At 40.9% G+C, this 23398-nt stretch overlaps 1 protein-coding gene across 1 annotated transcript in view; it reads left to right on the forward strand.

The window, feature by feature from the left end:
• ACAA2 (acetyl-CoA acyltransferase 2) overlaps positions 1–17531 on the forward strand; it is a gene marked incomplete at its 5' end in the record, with an annotated part of 19606 nt that extends 2075 nt beyond the window's left edge. Inside the window, 9 exons of the mRNA XM_009326970.1 lie at positions 3776–3979; positions 5986–6114; positions 7839–7955; positions 9390–9537; positions 11529–11704; positions 12683–12812; positions 15060–15130; positions 15758–15912; positions 16866–17531. Of these exons, the coding sequence (XP_009325245.1) occupies positions 3776–3979; positions 5986–6114; positions 7839–7955; positions 9390–9537; positions 11529–11704; positions 12683–12812; positions 15060–15130; positions 15758–15912; positions 16866–16950 (1215 nt within the window). The remainder of the gene's footprint in view (positions 1–3775; positions 3980–5985; positions 6115–7838; positions 7956–9389; positions 9538–11528; positions 11705–12682; positions 12813–15059; positions 15131–15757; positions 15913–16865) is intronic.
• Between the last annotated feature and the right edge of the window lie 5867 nt (positions 17532–23398).

The raw sequence follows: 23398 nt of genomic DNA on the forward strand, positions 1-23398 counted from the left end.
GGTGTGCTTGATTTGTGAAAATTCCACCTTGCACCCGGCGCCGTAATAAAGAATGCCTGCTTTCTAAAACTCCAAAATTGAGTCTTAGAGAGTTCTTCATCTGCCGATTTACGGTAACACGGGGACTAGAAGTGGCGCTCAGAGTGTCAGTGACTGAAAGTTTCTTTTCTTGCATCCTACCCCCGCCTGTGTTAGCACAACAGGGCGGGATAAACTCTGCTTGTAAGTGCCAACAGTTCCTCAAAGTGTTTTGCGTAAAGAAGTACTCTATGCTCAGCCTGGTTTAAATTTTGTGTTTCTTAAAATGAGACAAATATGCCCTTTAATACCCGATCTTGTTTGAAAACAAAATTGAGATTTCTTGAAATAGGGCTTTTTATCTATTTGACAGTGCTTTGCTACTTGACAGACTGTACCTAAATAATAACGTATGTATAAGTCATGGTTTGAGGTTTCAGTGCTGAAAGCCCGTCTAGTCAGTGTTGCAGTAATTCTGTATTGCTCTGCTGAAATGGGTAATACAGAGAGAAGCTTTGCCCGTACTTGTTTGATGTTAGTTTTCTGTGCCTGTTTCAGAATCTTCTCTAATCTCTTGCAACAATATTTTTCATACGCTGTTCTTGCTCCTTATTTTTTTTGGAGGCTAATGATTGTTTTTTAGGCCTTCAAAATAGGATCTGACAAAGAAATATTTTCATACCAAGCACATTTGAGAAATGTTGGAGGGTTAGAGAATGTTTCAGACCTATAATAGCAGAACCCCATTTGGCAGCAAGTGGTTAACAAAAACAGATTAAAAGATGTTTTGAATTGAGTATTTGATAAGGATTCTTTGCTTTCTAGCCCCAAAAGTTCCCAGATCCCTATGCGTTCGGTAGTATTCTGCTCTCATCCAATGTTTATCACCTTGGAAAATTGCAGAGACTCTGGAAGTCTTGTCATGGTAATGTAGAACATTAAGGGGGACTTAGGAAGAGCTGACAAAGGCCGCAGAGTCCTTTCTCACTCAGGACTTCAGCCACCCCTTGTCGCCCCTCCTGAAGTTTTGTGGAGGGAATAGCGTTTGTAGATGTCTCTCCAAGCAACCAAAATTAGGCAGGCTCTGGAGTAATATATCCTTAGGGGTATGGCTCTGTGGTCAGTTTAATTCAGCATAACTCAATGGAGGTTGTGCTGCTGCTGCTTCCCTTACTGGTTCAGTCCAACCTTCTCTCTTAGTCTGGAATGACTGTTTTATTGAGCAGCCAGAAGGTGAACTCTGTCACAGAACTGATCCAAATGAAAATTAGCCCCTCATTTTCTGCCGACTCTGGGTTAGTCTTCAGCTACTGCAGTTGTGTGATCTGGTCTCCTTTACGCTTTGGCCCCGGGCAGCAGCGAGCAGCCTCTGTGAAAGAGAGAGATGTTGTTATCACCGTGAAAGGAAGGTTTAAGGGCAAAGTTCTATCCTCGCCCCCGGACTGTTTATTTGTAAGGCAACACGGTCTATGTGATTCAGCAAATAATGTGGATAACCAACAACCTGGCCAAAAGGGAGGAGAGCTAGTTCTTTTAAGCAGGTCCCTGAGCTGATCTGCAGCAAAGCCTTGCAACCAGCTGTGCTGGCACGATTTTGGAGGAGACAGAGGGACAGGAATCTGCGGGCAGGAGGAGTGCTGGCAAGATGGGTGTCAAGGCCTGCTTTGCAGCTGGGAAGATAAGCTTAGGAACATGAGATCATCCTTAAAAGAGCTAAGGGTCTTTTTTTTACAAGTGTTGTTAGCATTTAATGAAGACTCAAACTTAACATTCAATAAATTATTGTTAATACAATACATTTTGGATAGTTAAATGAAAAGTACTGGTGTAAATTTAAATCTGTCACCTGAATACTTAGAAAGTCCAGGAACTACTCCTGGAGTGACTGTGTTGAACACACCCATTTTCCATAAACATAAATCAGTTAAAGCATCCTCACCTTCGTTAAAAAAATTGTAGGGGTTCACATGTTGTATCCGTTAGTAGTTTTCAGCTTTTTTCGAAGAAATATGTGCAACCAAAGTAAAAACTTTTCAGTCAATGGATTAAGAATTGTTTTGGATTAAATTGAATTACTTGCTGGTATCAGCTGAATGATGATTAAATGAAGAGTGAAAAACAACAGCGAATATAGCATGCACTATGTGTATACAGGGGGTTAGTTCTGAGCATTTGGGGGAACTTTGGTACTTTTCAGCCTCTGAATATACAGAGACCTCTCGAGAGAGAGATTTTTAGTGGCTGTGGTGTTCCCTCTACACCTAACCTCAAGAGTGGGCTTTTTGGATGTATAATAGTTAGCAGCTGTTTATTCCTTTGAGGAAATAAATTCTGCTTCTCAGTTTTTGAAGAGTTACTGTGTCAGCACTACATTTTAAGGGAGCAGCAGTAGTGTGCTTAGCAAAGACTTCTTTCTACGGTCTTCTCGGTACCCCAGAAAGAAGCCCGTGGGCAGCATCAGGGGGTGAGGGTGTTACTCTGTTTTGCTGTCTTCATGGTTTTGAAAGCCACGTTGGTTTTAGCGTTCCTCCCTGTCCTTGAAGCTGCAATTCATGCTTAGTCTACTTCAGGGTATTTCCCAGATGATCTTCTGAGCATATTCATTGCCTGTTTCAGATCCCAGCATTGTCCTTGTCAGTGGAGCAAGCTTGACCTTCACCAGTTTGGAAAGCCCTTTTCTGTAAATCACCTGGTCTGGGATCCAAATACATGAGAGACCGAGGAGCACCCTCCCTCTGACAAACCAGCCAAAGAGTACGGATCGCACGGCCTTTAACAGAGGGCCTGAAAACACTGTTCATGAGCAGCTTAAAGAACAGGCACTTTCATTTGCCTTCATTCTTACATCTGTATATATCCTTCTAGCGTTCCTTAAAATAACTGTGGAGGCTTCATGGCAGCTGTAGAAAAGGGGTGTGTGAGCTCTGTTGTCCAACTGGGGGAGAGTTCGCAGGCTGCCTCCCGCGTGCTTCTCGCGCAGAAGCAGAGCGCCGCTGTGACGAGCAGTCAGTAGGGGTTCGGTTCGGTTCAGAGACAGCTTCTCCCAAGCTGAAATTCATACGGGCTACTTCTGGCCAATGCATTTGTACGCGTGCACTTGCACACGCTCTCCTGTCTATTGAAAACTGGATTTTCTTCTCAGAAACTGGAAGACCGATGCTAATGCAGTTTAGATGGCCTGTGTAATTCTGGAAATACCGTGAAGTTTTTGATTAGGGAATGTTTTTCCTCTTAAGTTAAAGGAATCAAAGATAAAATGCATATAAAAAGGTTTTTTGGTTTGCTTTATTGGTTTTTTTTTTATTATTCTTTGTGAAAACTGTTTCAGAGTATAAGCCACAAATCTGCTGATTTTTCTAGGCTGAGGGAATGGCCTCTTTGTTTCTTAAAAGAACTGTTCCTCATCTGATTATTTCACAGGTGTCCACTGTGGGATTTCATGAATGTTACTTTCACGCTTTTAGTACACTAGCACTGATGTCTGATGTGGTGTGGCAGCCTCCTTTGTCTGCCCGGTATCCAAATTATCTGTTTTTTTCAAACCTCTTTGTGGAAAAGAGGTATTTCTGGAATCTTCCCAGCTTTTCTTTCTGATCATTAATTCTGCATACCTTCCCAGTCTAAAGTATTGCTATATCGTATAGCTTATTTATCTTGAACTGCGTGGCTTCACATTGTCTATATTTATTTACAAAACCGCTTGTGAATTCAGGGTGTTATTCAGTTGAGGCTGACTTGCTGATTTTCTGTTTGTTAGACTCTGCACATCTGGATAATTCTTGCTTCTGTTGCAGGTGTATTCATTGTTGCGGCGAAGCGAACTCCTTTCGGGACCTATGGAGGTTTGCTGAAGGACTTCACAGCCACCGATCTGACAGAACATGCTGCTCGAGCTGCGCTGGCTGCTGGCAAGGTCTCTCCTGAGATGATCGACAGTGTCGTTGTCGGCAGTGTCATGCAGGTTGGTAGCATGGAAAATTTGCTGGTCAGTGATTATTTCAGTTGTCTCCTTCAGTGTGGTCCTATAGATAGCTACCTCTGCTTTGCAGCCAGGAATAAACCAAAGGGGTGGAAATGGAATGGGTAAGCAGCGATTATAGTGTAGTGTTTCCTGTTCACATTTAAGGGACGTACCCTGCATGATTTGTGATATTACTGGGAGCAAGGCTTAGCTTTCTTTTTTTGGTACCAAAGGTAGTTTAAAGTAGGACAAGCTGATTTAAAAATGTGGATTCATTGAATGGTTAGTTGGTAATCCCTGGCATGTTTTTCCTATTTTAATGACTTGAGCTGTGGAACTCAATGATCAGTGAGTTTTCACTGAAATAGATAAATCCCTTTCTTTCTGGAGACTGTAACTGATTTGAGCCCACTTCCCTTGAGTTTTCTAAATAGAATTTTTTTGAGTGAACGTGAGTTTACTTTGAGCTGAAGGGATACATGCCGTGGATTTGGACAATCATAGCTTTTCCAAAGAGCTTGTGGTGAAGCTGCTCTTGTGTGCAGGGCACCAGCATTGCAAAACTGCAGTTATCCACGTATCTAGATTAGGGTCTTTGTTTTAGGCAAGACAGCAAAGAGCATTTCTGGTTTGGTTTGGTTTTGTATTCTGACTTCACCATTATTAAGGTTAGGCAGTCTTATTTTGCATTGAGTGTTTCAAGGATGCAGAAGAAAAATACCTGAGAACTTTCATGATAAGTGAACAAACGTGCAGTATTCCTTCTTAAGGATTTTCAGCCAAAAGAGTAGCCTTTGGTTATTCTGTCCCCTACAGCTACCATCTCGGCTTCTTTTATTCAACTTTTTAGGTTTTGTAAGAACTGTTTGCGGCCTAGAGAAAAAAAATTGCAGCATCCAAATCTCTTGTAATGCTTTCACAGAAAACAGCATTCTCCTAATAAAAAAAAGGTCTTTTCATGTTGAAATTACATTTCTTTTCCTTTGCATCATATTTCCCCATCCCAATAGATTCTCTTTTTTTAGTTCTGGATTCCTTTTAAGTATTATATGATTAAGTTTAAATAACTATGAATGTATGACCATTTTAAACTCCCCTTCTTCAGCAGAAGTGGCTTGATTAATTTTTTTTTTCCCCTGAACTTGCATTGGCAGGTAGCATTGTGCACAGAGCTTTGTCTTTATAATACATATTAGCTTAGGGCACGATCCCCAAGAGCATGAGTGTTCTCTCTGTTTGGAAAAGATCCGTTACAAACCTATAGCAGTGCTGTTACAATTTTTTATTCTGTACCTGTGCTCGCCATCATCTGCTGACTCAGTGGTTGAAATGCAAAAGCCTCGTTATTTTTGTTTCATCTCATGTTGGAGCCTGGTTTATTAAAGGAGCAGGCTGCTCTGTGTGCAGTACTTTGCTTTTCAAGTAGAAGTCTGATATAACCGTCTTTGAAAAGTTTTGGAGGAATGAGATTTCATTGTTAGAACAGGCCAGTGTCCAAATAGAACATCACAGTTACGAAACTTCACAAAGTGGATATGAAGCAGCAATAGCATCTCCGCATTTTCCACACTGTCTGTTTTTTGGGGGCCTCCCTCTGTTAGTCTGAGCAATTTTAATTTACCTTGAAACAAGTGCTGCTTGCCAGTCAGAATCTGGTCTTATGTCAGTCTGTTGTGTGTATGCTGTTTTGAAAATAAGGGATAAGGGAAAACGTAAGACTATTAAGTTGCATACTTCAGTCTTAACGTCTGTAGTCCCGTTTTTGGCCTGATGTCTAGCCTTTACGACACAGAGTTTCTTTAAAACGCGTATTAAGACATTGGTCCTTTTTGATCATACAGGATGGTGTGTTTTTGAAGAGAAGCAAAGTGCCTCTTACGACTTCAGATTTCTGTTGAACACACGCATATCAGTGATGCAATTACACCATTCTGACTTTCCATCAAGTCTTTTACTTTCCAAAGAAACTAGAGTGTAACAAAACCTCCTATTTGTTCTGCCTGCAGAGCTCCGCAGATGCGATTTATATTGCAAGACATGTTGGTTTACGTGTGGGAATTCCTGTCCCAGTTCCAGCCCTCACTGTCAACAGGCTTTGTGGCTCTGGTTTCCAATCCATTGCCAGTGGATGTCAGGTACAAAGCTCTTTTTTTCTGTATTAGTTGTAACCTTTATCAGACTGTTAACATGAGAGAAGAGACGGGTGTAGAAATGTGTACTTCATGTTTGGGATGAGTCTTATCATGGATTTTTAGCTACCGCTGGTAGGGCCTTCCTATTTCCCTGCATGGTTTTGTGCAAGAGTTCAGCCTCCGCAGTGCCATATTTTGTGGTTGGTTTTAAAAATCATCATTGTAGCTATTTTGAGTTTCATCTAAGGAATGCAGCAAGTGTTAGCCAGTGAAATAGAGCTCAGCTGTGTAACAGTTGCATTCTGTGATCCTGTTTGTATGAATTGGAATTACTGGGCATCAGAACCACAACAGGACGCTTTCATCTTTTGATTATTGTTTATATTCTCACCCAGCTAGCTAGCTAAGCAGCAACCTGTGCTTTTTAAGTGTCTTTTTGTTCAAAGATCTGAACCCTCTCATGGGTTAGATAATTTATAGCGTCGTTTCTTCTAAAATAGAATAAAATCACCTTTTCTTTGAGTGGTTGGCCAAAACCACCGAGTAAGATGGTACAGTGATATTTATTTCATTTGTTCATAGAGATCAGTGGTCTACGACTAGCAGTGGTCTAGACTTTACAAAATTAAAGGGTATTTTATGAATATTTGAGCAAGCACATAGATAGTTGTGGGTTTTTTTTTTAAAAGAAGTTCGCATTGGCTAGAGAATTATTTTAGGTCTGATCCTCTAGAGGAAAAATTGTGGAAGACAATGTCGAGTTACGGTTACATGTTTACAATAATATCCATGTAACTGTTTTTTCTAGTGCTTTCTGCAAAGGCTATACACACGTTAGCCTACACTGAAAAAATCTGGTGGAGAATTTGACCACTTACATCGAAAGTAGGGTTGCGAGGTCTTCTCCAAAGATGGCATTTCATCAGTGCAGCTAATGTTTCTGTATTTCTCTGGCACACAACAAAGCTGCAGGTTCTATTCTGAACTTCTTAAATGTGCACAAAGTTTCTGGTAACCATAGGGTGCATCTCAGCACATATTACTACAAATCAGTCGTAGTAAGTGTTAACTAGTCATCTCAAATGCATATCAAGATGATTTCATCTGCTTCCATTCCAGTATGCAAATAACCTTAACTGTCCAACCGAGTGAATCATTTTAAGGAAGCAGAATTTTTGAGCGGTCTGATGGTGCGTTTAGGAATTGGGACTTTTAGGTTCTGTGCGATTTGTCAGTGATGAATTAGTGCGTTTTGGGGGTTTCTTTTGGCAGCCTACCTGGCTAATGTTTTCTAAAATGATGTCTCTTTTTTTTAGAATCGTAAGGTCTAGTTTCAGGCTTTGAGGTTTAATTTGTGTTCCTTTTGAGAAGATTAGGAGCTCAAAAAAAAAAAAAGTTCAACCATCTGTGAACCTAACCACACAAGCATGCAGATGCGTAATGGCTTTGTCTATCAGTCCTGTCATATGCGTGCACCCCTATTCTCTTCCTCCCTCATTGATATAATCATTCCTCGCTGAAAGGAAGAAGGAGGAACACGTAACGAAAGAGCCAGACCCCAATCTTAATAGAAGGGTAAACCCTTCATAAATATACACGTGGCTAAGCATGAATTCATTCTCTGTGTGTGGCTTTGTAGGTGACGAGGTCTTTTTCTAAAACAGTTGTTACTGTCTTACAAAACCAGCAAACTAAATCCTAGATCTGTTCTGTTTTTCTGTTAACAGGAAATTTGCCTTAATGACTCAGAAGTTGTTCTGTGTGGTGGAGCTGAAAATATGAGTCAGGCTCCGTATGCAGTTCGAAACATTCGATTTGGAACCAGATTAGGAGCAGAACTCAAGGTCTAGTACTTTTTTTTACTTTTTCTTTTTGCCTGTGAATGAAGTCATGTTTACACAGCAACGTAAAGTATTGGGCCTGTAGACACTATATCCTTGCTAATGAAATTACTGGAGATCAGATCCAGATTTAGTTGTTCAAAGCATTTATTCAGTCATTATGAAAACAGTAGGTTCAGGCAATTTTGTTAAGCATGCCAGTTTTATAACTTTTCCAAAACTATCTTTGAACTCCCGTTCCATGTTAAACATATCAATAAACTCTTAGACACAAAACTTAGTTCACTTGGTACCTCCCATCAAAGTACTGTATATAATATAAAAAATTTTCTGATGTTAGAGGCAGTGAAATAGAGGCATACACAGTTTAGGTGAAGCTAGTAAGGCTAGCAATGGGTAGATAGACTGGTAAAAGACACGTGTACCTCCAAGTTGTAAGCATTTTAAAAATGGTAAATTGAAAATAAATCCATTGACAGAGAAATTATTTTTACATTATCTCCTGAAGATATATCCTCAGTGAATACTGTAGGAAATTCGGAGCAGGATCCAGTTCTGCTCTGATGATTACCATTTATTCAGTGGGTCATAACGAACATAAAAATGCTAAATTGGGATATTTCAGTGTTTCAGCCCTTTGTTTTTTTCTACGCTGTTTTTCCATTATGGCGATGGTGAACATGAGGTATGCTTGACTCTGTTCTGTGAATCTTGTGTGGCACTGTGACTGAGCCTCAGTACCTACAAGGGAACACCTTCACAGGGTTGCTGATGCCACTGAGTCTCCATAGGTGCCGCTGGGTTCTTACCATGAAGATAGTTAAATTGTACGGTTGCAGGTGAATGAGTGATTTATCTTGCGGGACTTTACTGGTGACAGAGAGGTGACAAAACCCATCTGGACTGACTGGCCTTGCCTTTATCAGGTTAAGTGAAGTTAGACTTGCGTATTTTCTCACCCGAGATATTTTACCCACAGAAACCTTTGGCTCAAGTAAGGTGATTTTACCTGGCAGTAGAGAAAGAGCCGAAGAATCAGTAGGCTGCTATGCCTTTTCACAGTTCCTCACCTTTCCTTCTTGGTAACCAGAAAGACAGGTGTGTTTTCTCATAGGTCTCTAATAAATAATTCATGAAGCAGTGAAATATGTTGAAATGCTAAGAATCATAGGCTTTTCCCAAACCTCTCAGGGCCACATATGAGCGGAAAGAACCACACTAGAGCACAACGTAGATTAACTAAAATAACACACAAGAACTTGCATACTGCTTTGCAGTGTGTTTGTTCTAATTTAAATAAAGTATCTGTAGGTAACCTGAGTTAATTTTACGAAGAGACGTTAGTTTCCAAGTGGCTGCTGAATAATTAGAAACTGTCAATAATAAATGTTAATATTGCAGTGCTTTATAATTTTCTTTTCACAATGTTCCATGCAGTTGGAAGACACATTGTGGGAAGGTCTAACAGATACGCATGTTAAAATACCTATGGCAGTTACAGCTGAAAATCTGGCTGCAAAATACAACATCACGCGAGAGGACTGTGACCGATACGCATTCAAAACGCAACAGAGATGCAAAGCTGGTTAGTAAATTTAGGAATGGAAGCGTTTATATGATACCAGTTTCAAATCTAGTCAGTTTTTAGCATCGATTCAAAGTATTTTTAAGTTTTGTGTAGCTCATGCATCTTGGTGTAATTTGTCTTTTGATTTGCAGATACTGTGATTCATGCTTTTGTTTGCTCTGTGATACAAGTAGCCCACTTCTTAGGGGGTTTGACTTTGAATATACCGAGTCAGGTGTTGTGCCTATCAGCAGGTTGAGTAACGAGCCCCTTTCCACTGGCTCGCTGCATCTTCCTAGTGGACGTTCAATAGCCGTTCAAGCCTGTCACGTGTCACCTCCTGCCTGAACAGGATCCATATTCATGAATGCAGTTTGTTGGCGCGCCTTTGGTAGGGTGCCTTGCCCTTGTCTTCCCTGCAGCAGAGCAGCGTTGCCCCAGGCATGCGTGACTCCTCTCCTTTCTTTCCGCTTCATTGCAGGACAGTCCTCTCCCACAGCGACCCACATCCTTCTTGCGTGCCAGCATGTGCTATAATTGATCTAAATCCTTTTTCTTCCTTTTGCAAATCATATATTAGTCTACAACCCTTGAACAGTTAGAGAAGATGGAATCTGAAGAGGGGATATTTGTTCAGGACCTGCATTTAAACTGTTCTCTGGCTGGTTTACATGCCAAAGCCATAATTCAGAGGCAGTGGGTTACTGTGGAATTGATTGATAATGTCAACAGGATGGTAGGCCAAAAGCCAGTAGAACGTGTAGTGGTCGTCCTTGGGGCTTCAACATACATTGCAACCCAAAGGTGAACATAAGAAGCAAAGATCTCAGCATACTTTTAGATTCTAATGATGGTGCTTTTTAACAGCTGCTACTCTTGAAGGAAGATGTTGTGGGTTTTTTTTCAGTGGGTGTAGCAGTGCTTTTTGTAACTTTTCTCAGTTGTGTGTTACCTTCCCTGCTGATCTTGTTAGCTAACTCCTGCCATTCCTGGAGCCTTTGCTAGAAACCGCGCCCCTGAAGAGGCTTTTGCTTCTTTCTTGTTTTCTAGGATTTTGCCTTGCTGCTTTTATTTCTGCTTGTTATGACCAGTTCATCTTATTCCACGCTAAAGAGAGAGTCCTGGGGCTAATCAGGAAAGAAAAAGATTTTGTAGAATTTATTGAGAAAGTTCAGAGGTAGCTAAAAAACATCAGCTATGGCAATTTCAGTGTTTTAGTTTTAAATGCCTTAGGGTTACATTTGTGGAATGATTTGAAGTGGCTGGGAGTCTTGGTTCAGTTTTGGGAGATAGGAGTTGTTTTGTTTTTAAATCTGTATGTTCAGATCCACATTGGGGACACAAAAGATAGCGTTTAGTTGCCTGAATATTGACGTCTAATGTCATCTTAGGTGGTGTGGCCAGATGCTCTTACAGGCATCTTAGATACCTACAGTGCCTTGAATTGTCTGAGGTTGTTTAGGCAGCTGAATCCCATTCTAAGATCGTGACTTGACTGTGAGATGCTGTGGCATGTGGCAGCTTGAACAGGATTGTAATTGTTAAAACAATAGCTCATGCTGGTTATCAACAGAGAGAATGTGGCTCAATTTTTTTCACATTCCTCTCTGAGTGAGTTTTACAGCTTCTTGGCCCTCTGATAAGTGACAGAGCTGTAGAATAAAGCAACAATACAGGGGGATGTGTACAAAAGTAAATCTAGTGGTTAAAAAAAAAAAAGAAGAGTTCAGTTATTTAAAGCTGAAATAACACTTTAATATTTGAGACTTTCTTTGGGGAAGTTTGGGAATGTACTTGTAGAGTTTTTGCCCAGTTTCTAAAAAAACAAACAATAAAACGCCAACCAGCCTATTTAAACAAAAAAAAAAGCATAAACAGTACTGTCCCTGAGCTCTTGGTTAAAATAGAGCAAAAGTTGTGTGCACATGAAAATAGGATTATTGGTCATGCTGCGCAATCATCTTGATATTTTTATCAGAGTCCTTTTATTTTCCTTTTTGTGGTTGCAGCTCATGATGCTGGTTACTTTAATGCTGAGATGGCACCAATTGAAGTGAAAACAAAAAAGGGGAAAGAAAGTATGCAAAAGGACGAGCACCCAAAACCCCAGACCACTCTGGAACAATTGGCAAAACTCCCATCTATCTTTAAAAAGGATGGAACGGTGACTGCTGGGAATGCTTCAGTGAGTACGTCAAAGCCTTGGGTTGTGAAAGTGTCACCTCTAAGGTTCTCCAGCTTTATTGTCACTGTATTTATGTCTCACTGAGCCGCCTTTGGCTGTCAGCGGTGTCTCCTGACGAAAATGGTTTCTAATTCTGTAATTCAATGTCCCTGGCTGACTGTTCCAGCCCCAAGATGGCAGGGGATCCTTCAGTCTGCTCCTATGTCCTAAAATTTGGTTCTGTGGCTTGTCACTGTTCTTTTAGTGAGGCATTGACTCACTCATCAGCCTTGGATTATGCAGTTGATAACCTGCAGCGGCTGTGTAGAATTAGCCATTCTCCTTTCTTTTGGGGGCAATGATTACTGAACATTTGCTTTACAAATCATGCGTTGTATTAGTGGGCACGCTGCTGCTGCTCATCTTTGTACCACAATTAGTATCCTCTGTAGTCCAAGCCACATTTTACTCTTACCCAGAGTAGACTGGGTGCTTAGCAGCATGTCATTATGGACTGTTCCTCTTACAGTCATTATATTAATCAATTGATTAATGTTCTTTGGGCCAGAAGGACCCCTGTGATCATAAAATCTGAATTCCTGCCTAAAAGAGATCATAGCCACAGTAGGTATGGGTGTCTGTAAAGTATCTTTTATAATTAATAGTACATACATTATCCAATATTAATAGTGTTCTTGCAAGTCTACAGAACGATGTTTCCAGTGTAAGGGAGACTTTAAGTGGCAAAAATGTATTTTACTTTTCTAAAACATTGAAATTAATTTAACATCTATATTTAACTTTCTTTCACAGGCCACAGAATAGTGAAGGATTGCGGTTTGTTGTTTTGAATGAACACTAATACAATTGTCTGTTAAGCGTTAATAATAGTGTCTTGGACTCAAGCTTTTTTTGAGGGGCATATTTAGTTTAAAGTGTGGGGTTGTTTTGTTTGTTTGTATTTTCTCCACTAAGAATGCTTTTCTCTCTTATTGCAAGGGGGTGTGTGATGGAGCTGGTGCAGTCATCATTGCCAGTGAATCAGCACTTAAAAAGCACAGTCTTACTCCTCTGGCAAGAGTAGTAGCCTATCACTCAGCTGGCTGTGACCCTTCCATAATGGGCATTGGTAAGTTGCAATAAAGCACATAATTTTACAGCATCAAGCAGCATTAAAATATTCTTGTGCTGGGCATTCTAAGGGAAAGAAAGGGAGGCTGCAGTGGTGAGTCTGGTGGCTCTGAAGACATTTGTGTGGCTTACTGCAGCGAGACTGTCCGTTCCACTGCTTCAGTCCATCCCTCTTACGCAGAGGGACTGACTTACTCCTCAGTTTGGCTGAAGGGGGATGTCCGGTGCCTGACCTATAGCATTAGCACTGAACTGTAGTCCCCCAGGCACCTTTTTTTTTTCCCCTCCCCATTTTTACTCTCTCTGTTAGTAAGTCAAGAAAATAGGCGCTCTCAATTTTTTTAAAACCAGTTTTCTCCTGAAATTCATTTTAGTTTCCTGTAAGCTTTAAATCCCGTTATTAAATGTGTAAGTATGAGTTGTCTTCCCCACCTCTTGCTGAAGGAGTATTGGCTATGTGTACCCCTTTCAGCAGTTACTCAGTTGCTCAAGCTAAGATCGGATTCCAGGATACATACCTGTTCAGGTGTTATTTTGGCAAACCAACTACTTCTCTTTTTTGTTAGTCCCGTGTTTTATGCTTCCTAATGAAGTAGCTGTTAATGCAAACAAACCCTCAAAGCCAATCCAGACACCCCAGGATTTTTCCCTTCTGTTTCATTTGTAGACAGCATCGTATCCCAGCATCGCTTTTCCTTTCTGCCATTCTGTTCAGAGCGGTCATTATTGACTGGTTCCATGTGTCAGTAGAAATGCAAATGAAGCATTGTCAGATTTCTTTTCTTGATCGGACTATCTGACTAACGCAACCTTCAAAGCAAATGTAGAGGGAGGGTTTCTTTCGCTAGACTTCGTGCTGTCATTGTGCTCTCTAAATTAGCCCATTCTTTCTAGGTCAGGCAACTCTTTTAACTTGTTTAAAAACTTCATAAATCATACGGAGAAACAGTTAGTATTCTAAATCCTTAACACCACAGCTTGTCCCCAGCAAACAAAGTCCTCAAAAAGACCAGATGAGATTCATCGACATGACAGCAACAGGTCTGAGAACAGGTGCTCAGACTGAGCAACTGCCCTTTCACATACTGATAGTGATAGGGAGTCCTGCCTCACAATGTCTAGTGAGAAAATTCATTGTTTAAAAAAAAAAGAGGGGAAAAAAGTCTACTTGGCTGTCATGAATGGTCTTTGTATTGTCCACATGAGACCCTCCCATTACTCTCACACGTAACGGGCATACTAAAATCCGTCCGTAATGAGATGCATTTAGAGTCTAGTATTAAGCCGCCTGAGGCTTTCTGATAATCCATTGAGCTTTGAACTGGGCCCTTCTTTTAATTTTTCTGTCTCTTCAGTCATTTACTTATTTTTATGTTGTTTATTCTTTGAGCTACAAGTTTTCAGCACCATTTTTTGGTAGTGAGATAACATTTAGGATTGTTAACATTTTAGGATTGGGTTTTTTTTGTCTAATGATCAGCTACCGTCTAACATCTCAATATCTTTGTCCTACAAGCACGTACCTAATTAGCCCTTTCAAATTCTCTTTGAGTCTCTCTTTCCTTAGGTAGCTGTGCTTTGAGATTAATCTCTGCTAGTGGATTATACTAGGTTGCAGATGTCAGCTTTCTTCCAGAGAACAGATTTATTGCCCAACTCTGTAATATTCTCAAAAACAACCTTACTGTCTTCAGTTGGCTGGGACCTGGGTCCAAGGGAACATTTTATTCTTAGGTTTTTTGACTAGAAGATTTTCAGGTAAATTAGGTATAAGTATTGTTGTTTTAATATAAACACATGACCAGCAAACTCTAGAACAGCCTGCCTTTTTCTTTTTTGTATACCTGGAGGCTGCAAGTTGTGAGGAAAGAATAAGCTGAACTAAGAGTACTGGGAAGGAGAATGCCTCGAAACTGTCGTGAAGTTGTTTTATTTGGCTGGGGACTGTCAGTTCTCTTGACTTGAAAGCTATGCGTGTGTTTACCGACATAGCTGTGCACTATGTGACACTCCTAACTTTCCCTGGCAGTGTGTTGAGAAGGCTGCCAAATAGTTTTGAGATTTAGGAGTTCTCTTACCACCTAACAAAGCAGGTGAGTGGCATATCAGAATTCATTGGCTGCACAGAGGCTCATGGGAGGGGAGCTGATGAGGCTTTACGAAGCTATCCTATGTATAACATGTTTATAAGCCTTTATTTAGTTATTTATTTATTTAACTAACTGTGCATACAATTTCCAAATAGGCCCTGTACCTGCAATTACCGAGGTTCTGAAGAAAGCGGGATTGACCCTGAAAGACATGGATTTGGTAGAGGTAAGGACTTTTAACGTGAGCAGTGAGGTTACTCCTGATCTTTTTAGCAGAAACATTCCACTCGTGTAGCCCGTCATCACAAGGTAGGTGTTCCCGCATGCCTGGAGCCCACCTGACTCACCTCGCCTGCCTGACCTCTATCCATCTAGTTTCTACCACACAGTTGCACAGTCATTACAAAAATCTCAGGCACGTGGAAATCGAAAATGGCGTGATAGCATTCCATGGAAAAAAATATCCTCATGTGACATGAGGTTTTACTCTGTTGGCTGGACTGTTAATGTTTTAAGTTAGTCACGCTTCTCCATTTGTGAACAAGGCCATTTTTTGTCAGAGCAATAGGCTCTTCATGAACGCATTGCATCAGAATATACCACGCCTTTTTTTTATAAAATATACTACACACTTGCTTTGTATCACATGTGCCAAGAAGGATTTGAATTTCCATTGGGTTGGCCTGACAATTTGTATGTTGTCTGAGTACGCTTTTACAAACACAATGTTTTTCTCAATCAAAATGACCTGGAGAAGAAGCACACCTCATTTAATCGTGTGTGCAGACATTCTGCTGAAAGCTTGTGTGGAAAGTCAGACATGAACAGTTGTATTGTTTCTCTGATGTTTTAGGTGAATGAGGCATTTGCACCTCAGTATCTAGCTGTCGAAAAAGTTTTGGGCCTTGACCCTGAAAAAACCAATGTCAACGGAGGTGCCATCGCTATAGGTCATCCTTTGGGTGCTTCAGGATCACGGATCACAGCTCATCTGGTTCATGAATTAAGGTATGTACGTAGCCGAGAGCTGCTGCTAGTGAATGCAGTGCTGATGTATTTACACCTGCAAAAGATTTTTAGTATGGATACTGTGTGACTAAAATCTTCCAGTCTGCTGACTTAAAACTCTCCACACTGAAGCGTACCGCTTTCCGTACAAATTCGTTACCTTTGTGCTGTAGTCCAGGTCCTGCAGCTTACCTCTTATTCCATTCTGTTGTCATTACAGGATTTTTTGCTTCCTCTCGATCTGATCCAAGCCCACAGTAGTCAGTGGGAAGGTTTCCTTTATTGAAATGGCCTTTGAGCAAAGTCTGTTCTTTTCTTAACGGCGTCCATTTAAAAGGCTTTGTCATCACCTTCTTTCTCCTTTGGTCCATTTTCAGAAACTTTGACTCTTTTGGCTTGCTTGATATGCTTAGCACCATTTTAATCTGAATTTTCTTTTTTCTTCCACACCCCCCACACCCCCCCCAGGGCAGAGATCACTGTATCTTTTTGCTTGTACTTGCAACACTATGTTAGTGTTCAGCCATAAAGCCTCAGTTAATTTGCACCTTGCAGAAAACTGTTTCTTGGAGTGTGGCAGTAGAAAACTCAGCTTTTACAAACTACCTTGGCAATAAAATTATATTTTACTTATGCCATTTTTATTATGTGTTGAAACCACAAGTGTCTCGTAATGTCATTCCTTACCATTTTGTATTCCCAAAAACAATATAACGTACCATCTTTTACATGGTAAAAGACTCAGACCTGCAACTCCTTGGTTTTCTACAGAAATATTTCAACATCAGTTGAGGCTTCATGATATATTTCTAGGAAAAGAAGAACATACACATTCTAAAACGTCATCTTTAGTAGTACCTAGTTGATAGCTAGTTTCCTTTCATAAAATCAGGACAACAGCTACTATGGTTTCATAAATGTAAATAATTTGCACTGTTATTTTTTCTGTACAGGCGTCGTGGTGGGAAATACGCAGTTGGGTCAGCTTGCATTGGCGGTGGACAAGGTATTGCTCTTATCATTGAGAACACAGCCTGAGAGATTATGGAGACTGCAGTGTTGCCCAAATTACTAATTCCCTGAGAAACTTCTGCCTTTTGTGACAATAAAGCATCACTGCCTGCCTTCGTTTTGTGCCATTCCTGCAAGGTAAAGGAATAGCTGAGAAGTCTGAATTCTGAACAAAAAGATCCATTAATGTCTTTCTAACTAAAGGAAGTGTAACATCAATATAATTTCACACTGATGAAGTATTTTCTAAAAGCCTCTTTTCAGTCAAAGTTAATGTATTTCTATAGGCAAAATTCTTTTCATTTCCTGAGGAAGTTGCCTGTCAAACTTTCACCAAACCTGCCTTAAAATAGCAGTCAGTGCAGCTTTTTAAGCAAGTATTGCTTAAACTATTCTTATTTCAGCTACTGCTGCTGTCTGGCACATGTGCCTTTTTTTATCATCAGGAAATGTGAAAATTTAATTGGAAACCTTCTGAAGTATATACTGTTTGCAGATTGATGGCTGTAACCTGTACCCTGCTGTTTTGCAAGGGAAAAGAAAATGAGCGAAAGCTGAAATTCCCATTGTGCCTCCCAAAAGAACAATAAATATGACAGAAAAAAGGGCATGGTGTTCGTTTGTTTGTTTATTTTAAAAGTAAATCACTGTGAGAATTGTTACTTTTGGTAAGTCAGTGTTTGTTTTCGGAGAGACTGTTTTTCCTGACCGAGAAATAACTGGTGTTTACAAGGTAGTTTCTAGGGAACTCTAGCAAATCTGCCAGCCCTCCAAGAAGCGGGGTAGTTGCATCTAACTGTGTTGCTGCATGGTAACTCATACATACAGCAACTCATTTCTTAACTTCCTCTGATAGTATCATCTGTATCTCTTGGGTCACTTAATGCGGGGCTGTTCCTAGCTAATTTGAGAGGTGCATATCTGAGCAAGTTGTCTTGCCTCTCGCAGGCAGTGGAGTTGAAGTTATGAATCATTTGACATAACGTACATGACATTTGGATGAAATGAGATCTCCATTGACTATAGTCGCTGAAGTCCTCTAGGCTCGCTGTGCTGTCAAGAGCAACTTGCAGCTTGCTCTGATGTAGGTGCCTACAGCAGATACTCAGTTAGTTGAATGGATCCATGTCAGAGACAGCACGCACTTCTCCATAGCCTGTACTGTGCTACGTAGACTAAAATAGTAGCAAAGACTTCAGCCTTTACTTTCTCATCCTCTGTCCACTGTCAAAATACTGCTTATCTACAACTTCTTCTTGCCCCTCCACTGCTGTGAGCTGTGATGATTGTGAAAGATGGGACGTTATTCAAAACCTGGCTGCCTAGCCTAGCAAGAAATGCAGGTCGAGGCAAGTATTGTTACCACTGGTGGATAACAGTTAAAGTATGCTGATCACCGTTCATGGGGTTTTTATGGATGCAGTGTCTTTAATGACTGTAGAAATACTTAGCGCTGTTTATATGGATTAAAAAAAACCCAGCTGCCGTGAGGGTTCACGGCGTTCATCTAACGCAGTTTCTGTTTTCCTCTTTCTACTGTAGCTTAGTAAGTTAGGTTACTGGGGTTTCTCAGTTCAAGATACAGTTGCCACGTGGATTTTATAAAGCAGGATGTTTTCTATTCTTAGTTCCTTCCATAATAACCAATAACTAATTCCCTCTTCCTTCGTGACTGTGGATAATCACTGAACTCTTATTTTCAGAGAACTGGCCGCAGTTTTTCCAAGATCTCATCCCTGTGTAGTAACAGTTCTTTCAGAGCTCATCACTGTGTAGGTACAGTAAAGAATAGTCCCCTTCGTGCACTTCATTTTGCACATAATGTTTCATTTCCTCCTTTTATCACTCAGGTTTTTGAGATCCACGTGTAATTGTAGCTGTGTTTTTGAATTTGGTCATCCTGAATAATTGTGTCTTTTCTGCAAAATGCATCGTGATGTCCACCTCATTTTCCAGGTAACTTATGAACATGTTATCAGCACGGATGATTGTACATCCTGCTAGTAGCCTTTCTTTGCTGTGTGAGCCAACTGCTTATTCCCATACCATTCCACTTTTATCCTGTTCACGTCCTGTCAGAGCCTCTGATGAGGGGCTTTGTCACACTGAAGTGGAACAGTGAAATCCCGTCCCGTGAAGTTACTGGGACTTAATGTATTGCACTTCTAATACATGCAACTTCTTCCACAACTTCCAGGCCTTAAAGTTCAGTGTCTGCTTTCAGGGGCAGTAAGGGAAAATGCTCTTGTTTTGGGAGTAAATTTAATTACTTTTTGCCTGTCTGTCGTCTCAAGTTGCAGTGCCTGGTGGTATAAACACTCCCTCTAAAGGATGACAAGTTCAGATTGGTCAGGGAGAATGCAGTCCCTTCTTTAGGTTTAAAACCAACCTAGGTGTTCTGGTTAGGGTGAGTTGTGTGTGGATTGTCCAAACGTGCTTCTGCTCTCTGTTGCCCATTTGAAGTGTGGCTGCTTTGTTAGCCTGCTGCCAAAAGGGGTCCTTTGTGTCATTTAAACCGTTAAATACACAGAGCATTGGCAATCGCTCTGTGTAGACTACCAGTCGTCAGGTGAGGTGCCAGTGACTTTGTCTCCAGGGGGAAGCCCTTCTTCTGAAAGGTGCATGGATGCTCTGGGGTCTGGGGGAGTACGCTGCATTCCTTTTCTGTAGTTCCCAATTTCACTTTTAAGCCTAGAGCATGGTATTCCCAGAAGTGCAAAACCAGGTCCTGTGCTCCAGTCTGCTGTGCTTCAAAATACTGTCTTTTTCTTACCAAGTTATTATTAAAGATGAGCACAAGCATTGATACTTGATTCCTGAGCCAATCTTCCACAGTACATAGGGGTGCCTAGCCTTGAGGATTTGGCCTGAGCCGGTCTTTACTAGCAAGTCCAATCATTTATTACAGAATAACAGCAGTAGTATCTGGTCCTTGTACGTCATTCCAAAGTATGTTCTCCAGTTCCCCAGATATAACAATGGTAGAACTGTGTTTCTGCCTTTGGGCAATGAAGACATCTTACTGAGAGCAATCTAGATTAGGGGAATTTAATAGTGTCCTGGAAGGAGCAGAGGATACAGAAGAAATGTGTTAGATTTTAGAGGGATAATTACATACATTGATCGTACCAAGTGCATACTTTTTTTTTCTTTTGAGGCTCAGGTGTATTCTTTATTTTTGTCGATAATAGAGTAGACTCTATTACACGCTATAATGAAAATGTTGATTTTGTCTTTCTTGAAATGCGGGAGAAAAGAAAGCACTTGTGGAAAGCATTCATCGCCCGCGTACAGCTGTGCGGTATTGAGTCACAGATGCAGATGTAGCTTTCTACCGCTGGGTGGTGCGTTTTAAACACCCTGCAGATCTCGCTGTATGACAAAGGCGTTTGTCCTCCGGGCAGTAGGACAGCTTTTTTCCTAAGTGCATGCTAGGTTGACCTTGAAACTGAATCACCCTCAATTTCAGGTCCCATTTCTCCTTTTGTGGTTTTTAAACAGGCAGGTGCCATGATACCAGCACATCTTTGCTGCTGTGCACCCCAGAGTCTTTGGTGCCTCTTGATTTCAAGTGGATTAGAAAGCATTTGGTGTTTTACGGAGTGGGTTCCAACTGCAATTTGAAAGGACTTGTTCGAGATGATGACTGAAGTACTATATCTGACAGAAGACGAAGAAGAGAATAGATTATGATTCCTTGATCCAGAAAAAAGCTATTAAACCTTAATCCTAAGCAAGTGTGTGTGCGAGGGAGAGAGGGGGAAGGTGCAGAGACCTGATAGACATAGACTTACCTTTGCACTCCTTTCTGCATTATATATAAGCAGTTCTGTTATGCTTCTAGTGGAGCTCCGATAATTAAGATGGGATGTTGTGTAGCATTCTATAAAAAAAAAAAATAAATGTCAAAGCTGCTAAAGTGCACAATTTCAGGCAAGTCTCACCTCATTGTGAGAGTATTTCTACTAAGCTCTTCCTCAATCTGTAAATCCAGACGTTTTCCATCTGTGTGATGCTGTTAAGCTGGGCAGGGCTCTGTCTCGCCTCTCCACCTAGCAGAGTCCATGTCTGACTGGGTCAGCGGGATGCTGCACAGGGATGCTGAGGGGGATTAGAGGGGAAATGAATCCTTCTGAGAGTTCACAGGCTAAGGGTTTAGTAACGGGGGTGCAGTTTCCCTCTTCTGAAAACAGCTACAAGGAACTAGTGCTGGTGATGTCTTTGCTGACTTAGGTACATTTACATGAAAAATTAAATTGAAATGAACAGGTAGATCAGAGCGTGATTGTTAATTTTAGTTTAATAATGGATCAGTATTTCTCGTGGAAGGTGAGTTAAGATAAAAAGGTAACATTTTTGAACTTAGTTAAGGCTGCTGTTTGATAACAAATCCAGCTGTAGGGCTAGTAATGCCAGGTCAAAATGCCATAGCCATAGGAATTGCAGGGCAGATCAGGTGTAAGCTCAGGCCACTAATCCACAGCTATTTGCAATTGTCAGCATGATAAATTCATCCTGGCAGGTATTTAGCCAGAGCAGCTATTGTTTTTCCTTTGGTGGTCATGCTCTTACTCTGATTCAGCCGAATGTGGCATTAATGATTGTGAAACCACAGCTTTAATCTCTTTGAAAATCAGCGAGACAGCGAGCTGTTGCACAGAAGCTTAAGACAGCAAGCTCAGGGACAGTTAACGTGCCAGTCCGTGGAGAGATTGTGGTACCTGACCATGACACCAACAGCAGGCAGACCGAATTCCTGCCCGTGGTGGTGGTGGAGGGGGGCAGAGCCTGGCCCTGCTGCGCTGCCATCAGGCTGGGTGGTTCATTGCTGTCCCAAACACAGGTGTCACAGCAGGTCCTCTGCATTAGCCTCAGGCCACTTAGAAACTTCTGGTTTTATTTTTTTTTTTTTTTGCTTCTGTGAGCCAAACCCTCTGAACTGTGGGGGAGGAAGAAGCAGGAAGAGGGGAAGGGTTTGGGGGCTTTTATTTTTGTGTTGCTGCCTGGTAACCTATGTGAAACGTTTATCCTTCCTGTTACTAACTAATCAGTTAATGGCGCTTGGGAACACCATCTGACTACATCTCAAAGGAAAACTCACCCGAGAAGTTTTACTTTGAGAGATCTTAACCTTGGCAGCAAGCTGGAGCTCAGAATTTTTATGGTGTTAGGTTCTTCTGCAAGTTCCTTGCAGTACTGTATCCAAACACATTTCTCCAGCGTTGAGCGAATGTCTTCTGTTTTCACACATTTTCTCTAGCAGTGTATTTGTTATAGCTGTTGCCAGGGAGAAAAAAAAAATAATATTAATCCCTCTTTATAAACATTTAGCTCTAGTATAAGATACACATGATAAAATCATTGGGCTTTTTGGTTTGCTTGTAAGAATATTTTACACTTACAATGTTTTTCCTCTCTGCTGTGGTTATTTATAAATAGAGATTTCTCAGGACTTGAAAAGGGATTTGTAAAATCTAGAAAGAATGTGAAGCAGAAGACAGCGTAATTTAAACACAGAAGGGAGAACTTAAGAGATGGCAAGGCATTGAGAAGTTGTCTTTACTGGACCTCTCGTCATTGAATTGACCATCAAATAACTCATTTTCAGGAGTTTTTTTCTCAAACTCAACAAGGCTAAAGTTTCTCACCTAGACAAAACTAAAGTTATGCTCTTTTTAAGAAAAAGTGTACTCACCAGACTCCAGAAACTTCTAAATCATGTTTTAAGAGTAATAATACAACTATGAGATTCAGCAAATCTACAGTTGGTAGAATGGTAACAATTTGACTAATTTGGAGAAAAGCATGTAGGGTTGTGGTGAACAAAAAGCAGAACTCGGCATTTATGACTACTACTCCCACAGTGGCAAGTGTCAGTCTTCAAATACTGAAGATGCAGGGGAAGGTAGTAAGGAAGTAGAGAATGGAATAGATTGAGTATGGAGTAGAGTATGGAGTAGATTGAAGTTGAGGGAAAGGGGAAGTGTGGATATGAACCAAGAACTCACCATGGCAGGTGTTAAACACAGAAGGAAACTACCCTACACAAACTCCGGTATTTATTCATTACTCTAATTTCTAAAAAAAAAAAAGGGGAAATTTCAGGTGCTGTAGACAAGGACCAGGGATGTCCTGTCTCTGGTCTCTGTACCTATAGCATTACATCCTAGCGATTGGGAACCCCAGGTCCTGGTGCTCTGTGCAGAAGTGTGTGCATTAGGCTCTTTGCTTCAGGGGAAGGCTGTGATCAGCTATGTACCCGAGCATCAGCCTGGTTTCAGCGCGTGATTAGTCTCACTGAATCTAGTAGAATAGAATAGGCTAGACTATTTCAGCTGGAAGGGACCTGCAGGTATCATCTAGTCCAACTGCCTGACCACTTCAGGGCTGACCAAACATTACAGCATAGAATCATAGAATCATAGAATCATTAAGGTTGGAAGAGACCTCCAAGATCATCGAGTCCAACCGTCGA

This window comes from Pygoscelis adeliae, unplaced genomic scaffold, assembly GCF_000699105.1.
Source record: "Pygoscelis adeliae isolate BGI_AS28 unplaced genomic scaffold, ASM69910v1 Scaffold567, whole genome shotgun sequence".
Lineage (NCBI taxonomy): Eukaryota > Metazoa > Chordata > Aves > Sphenisciformes > Spheniscidae > Pygoscelis > Pygoscelis adeliae.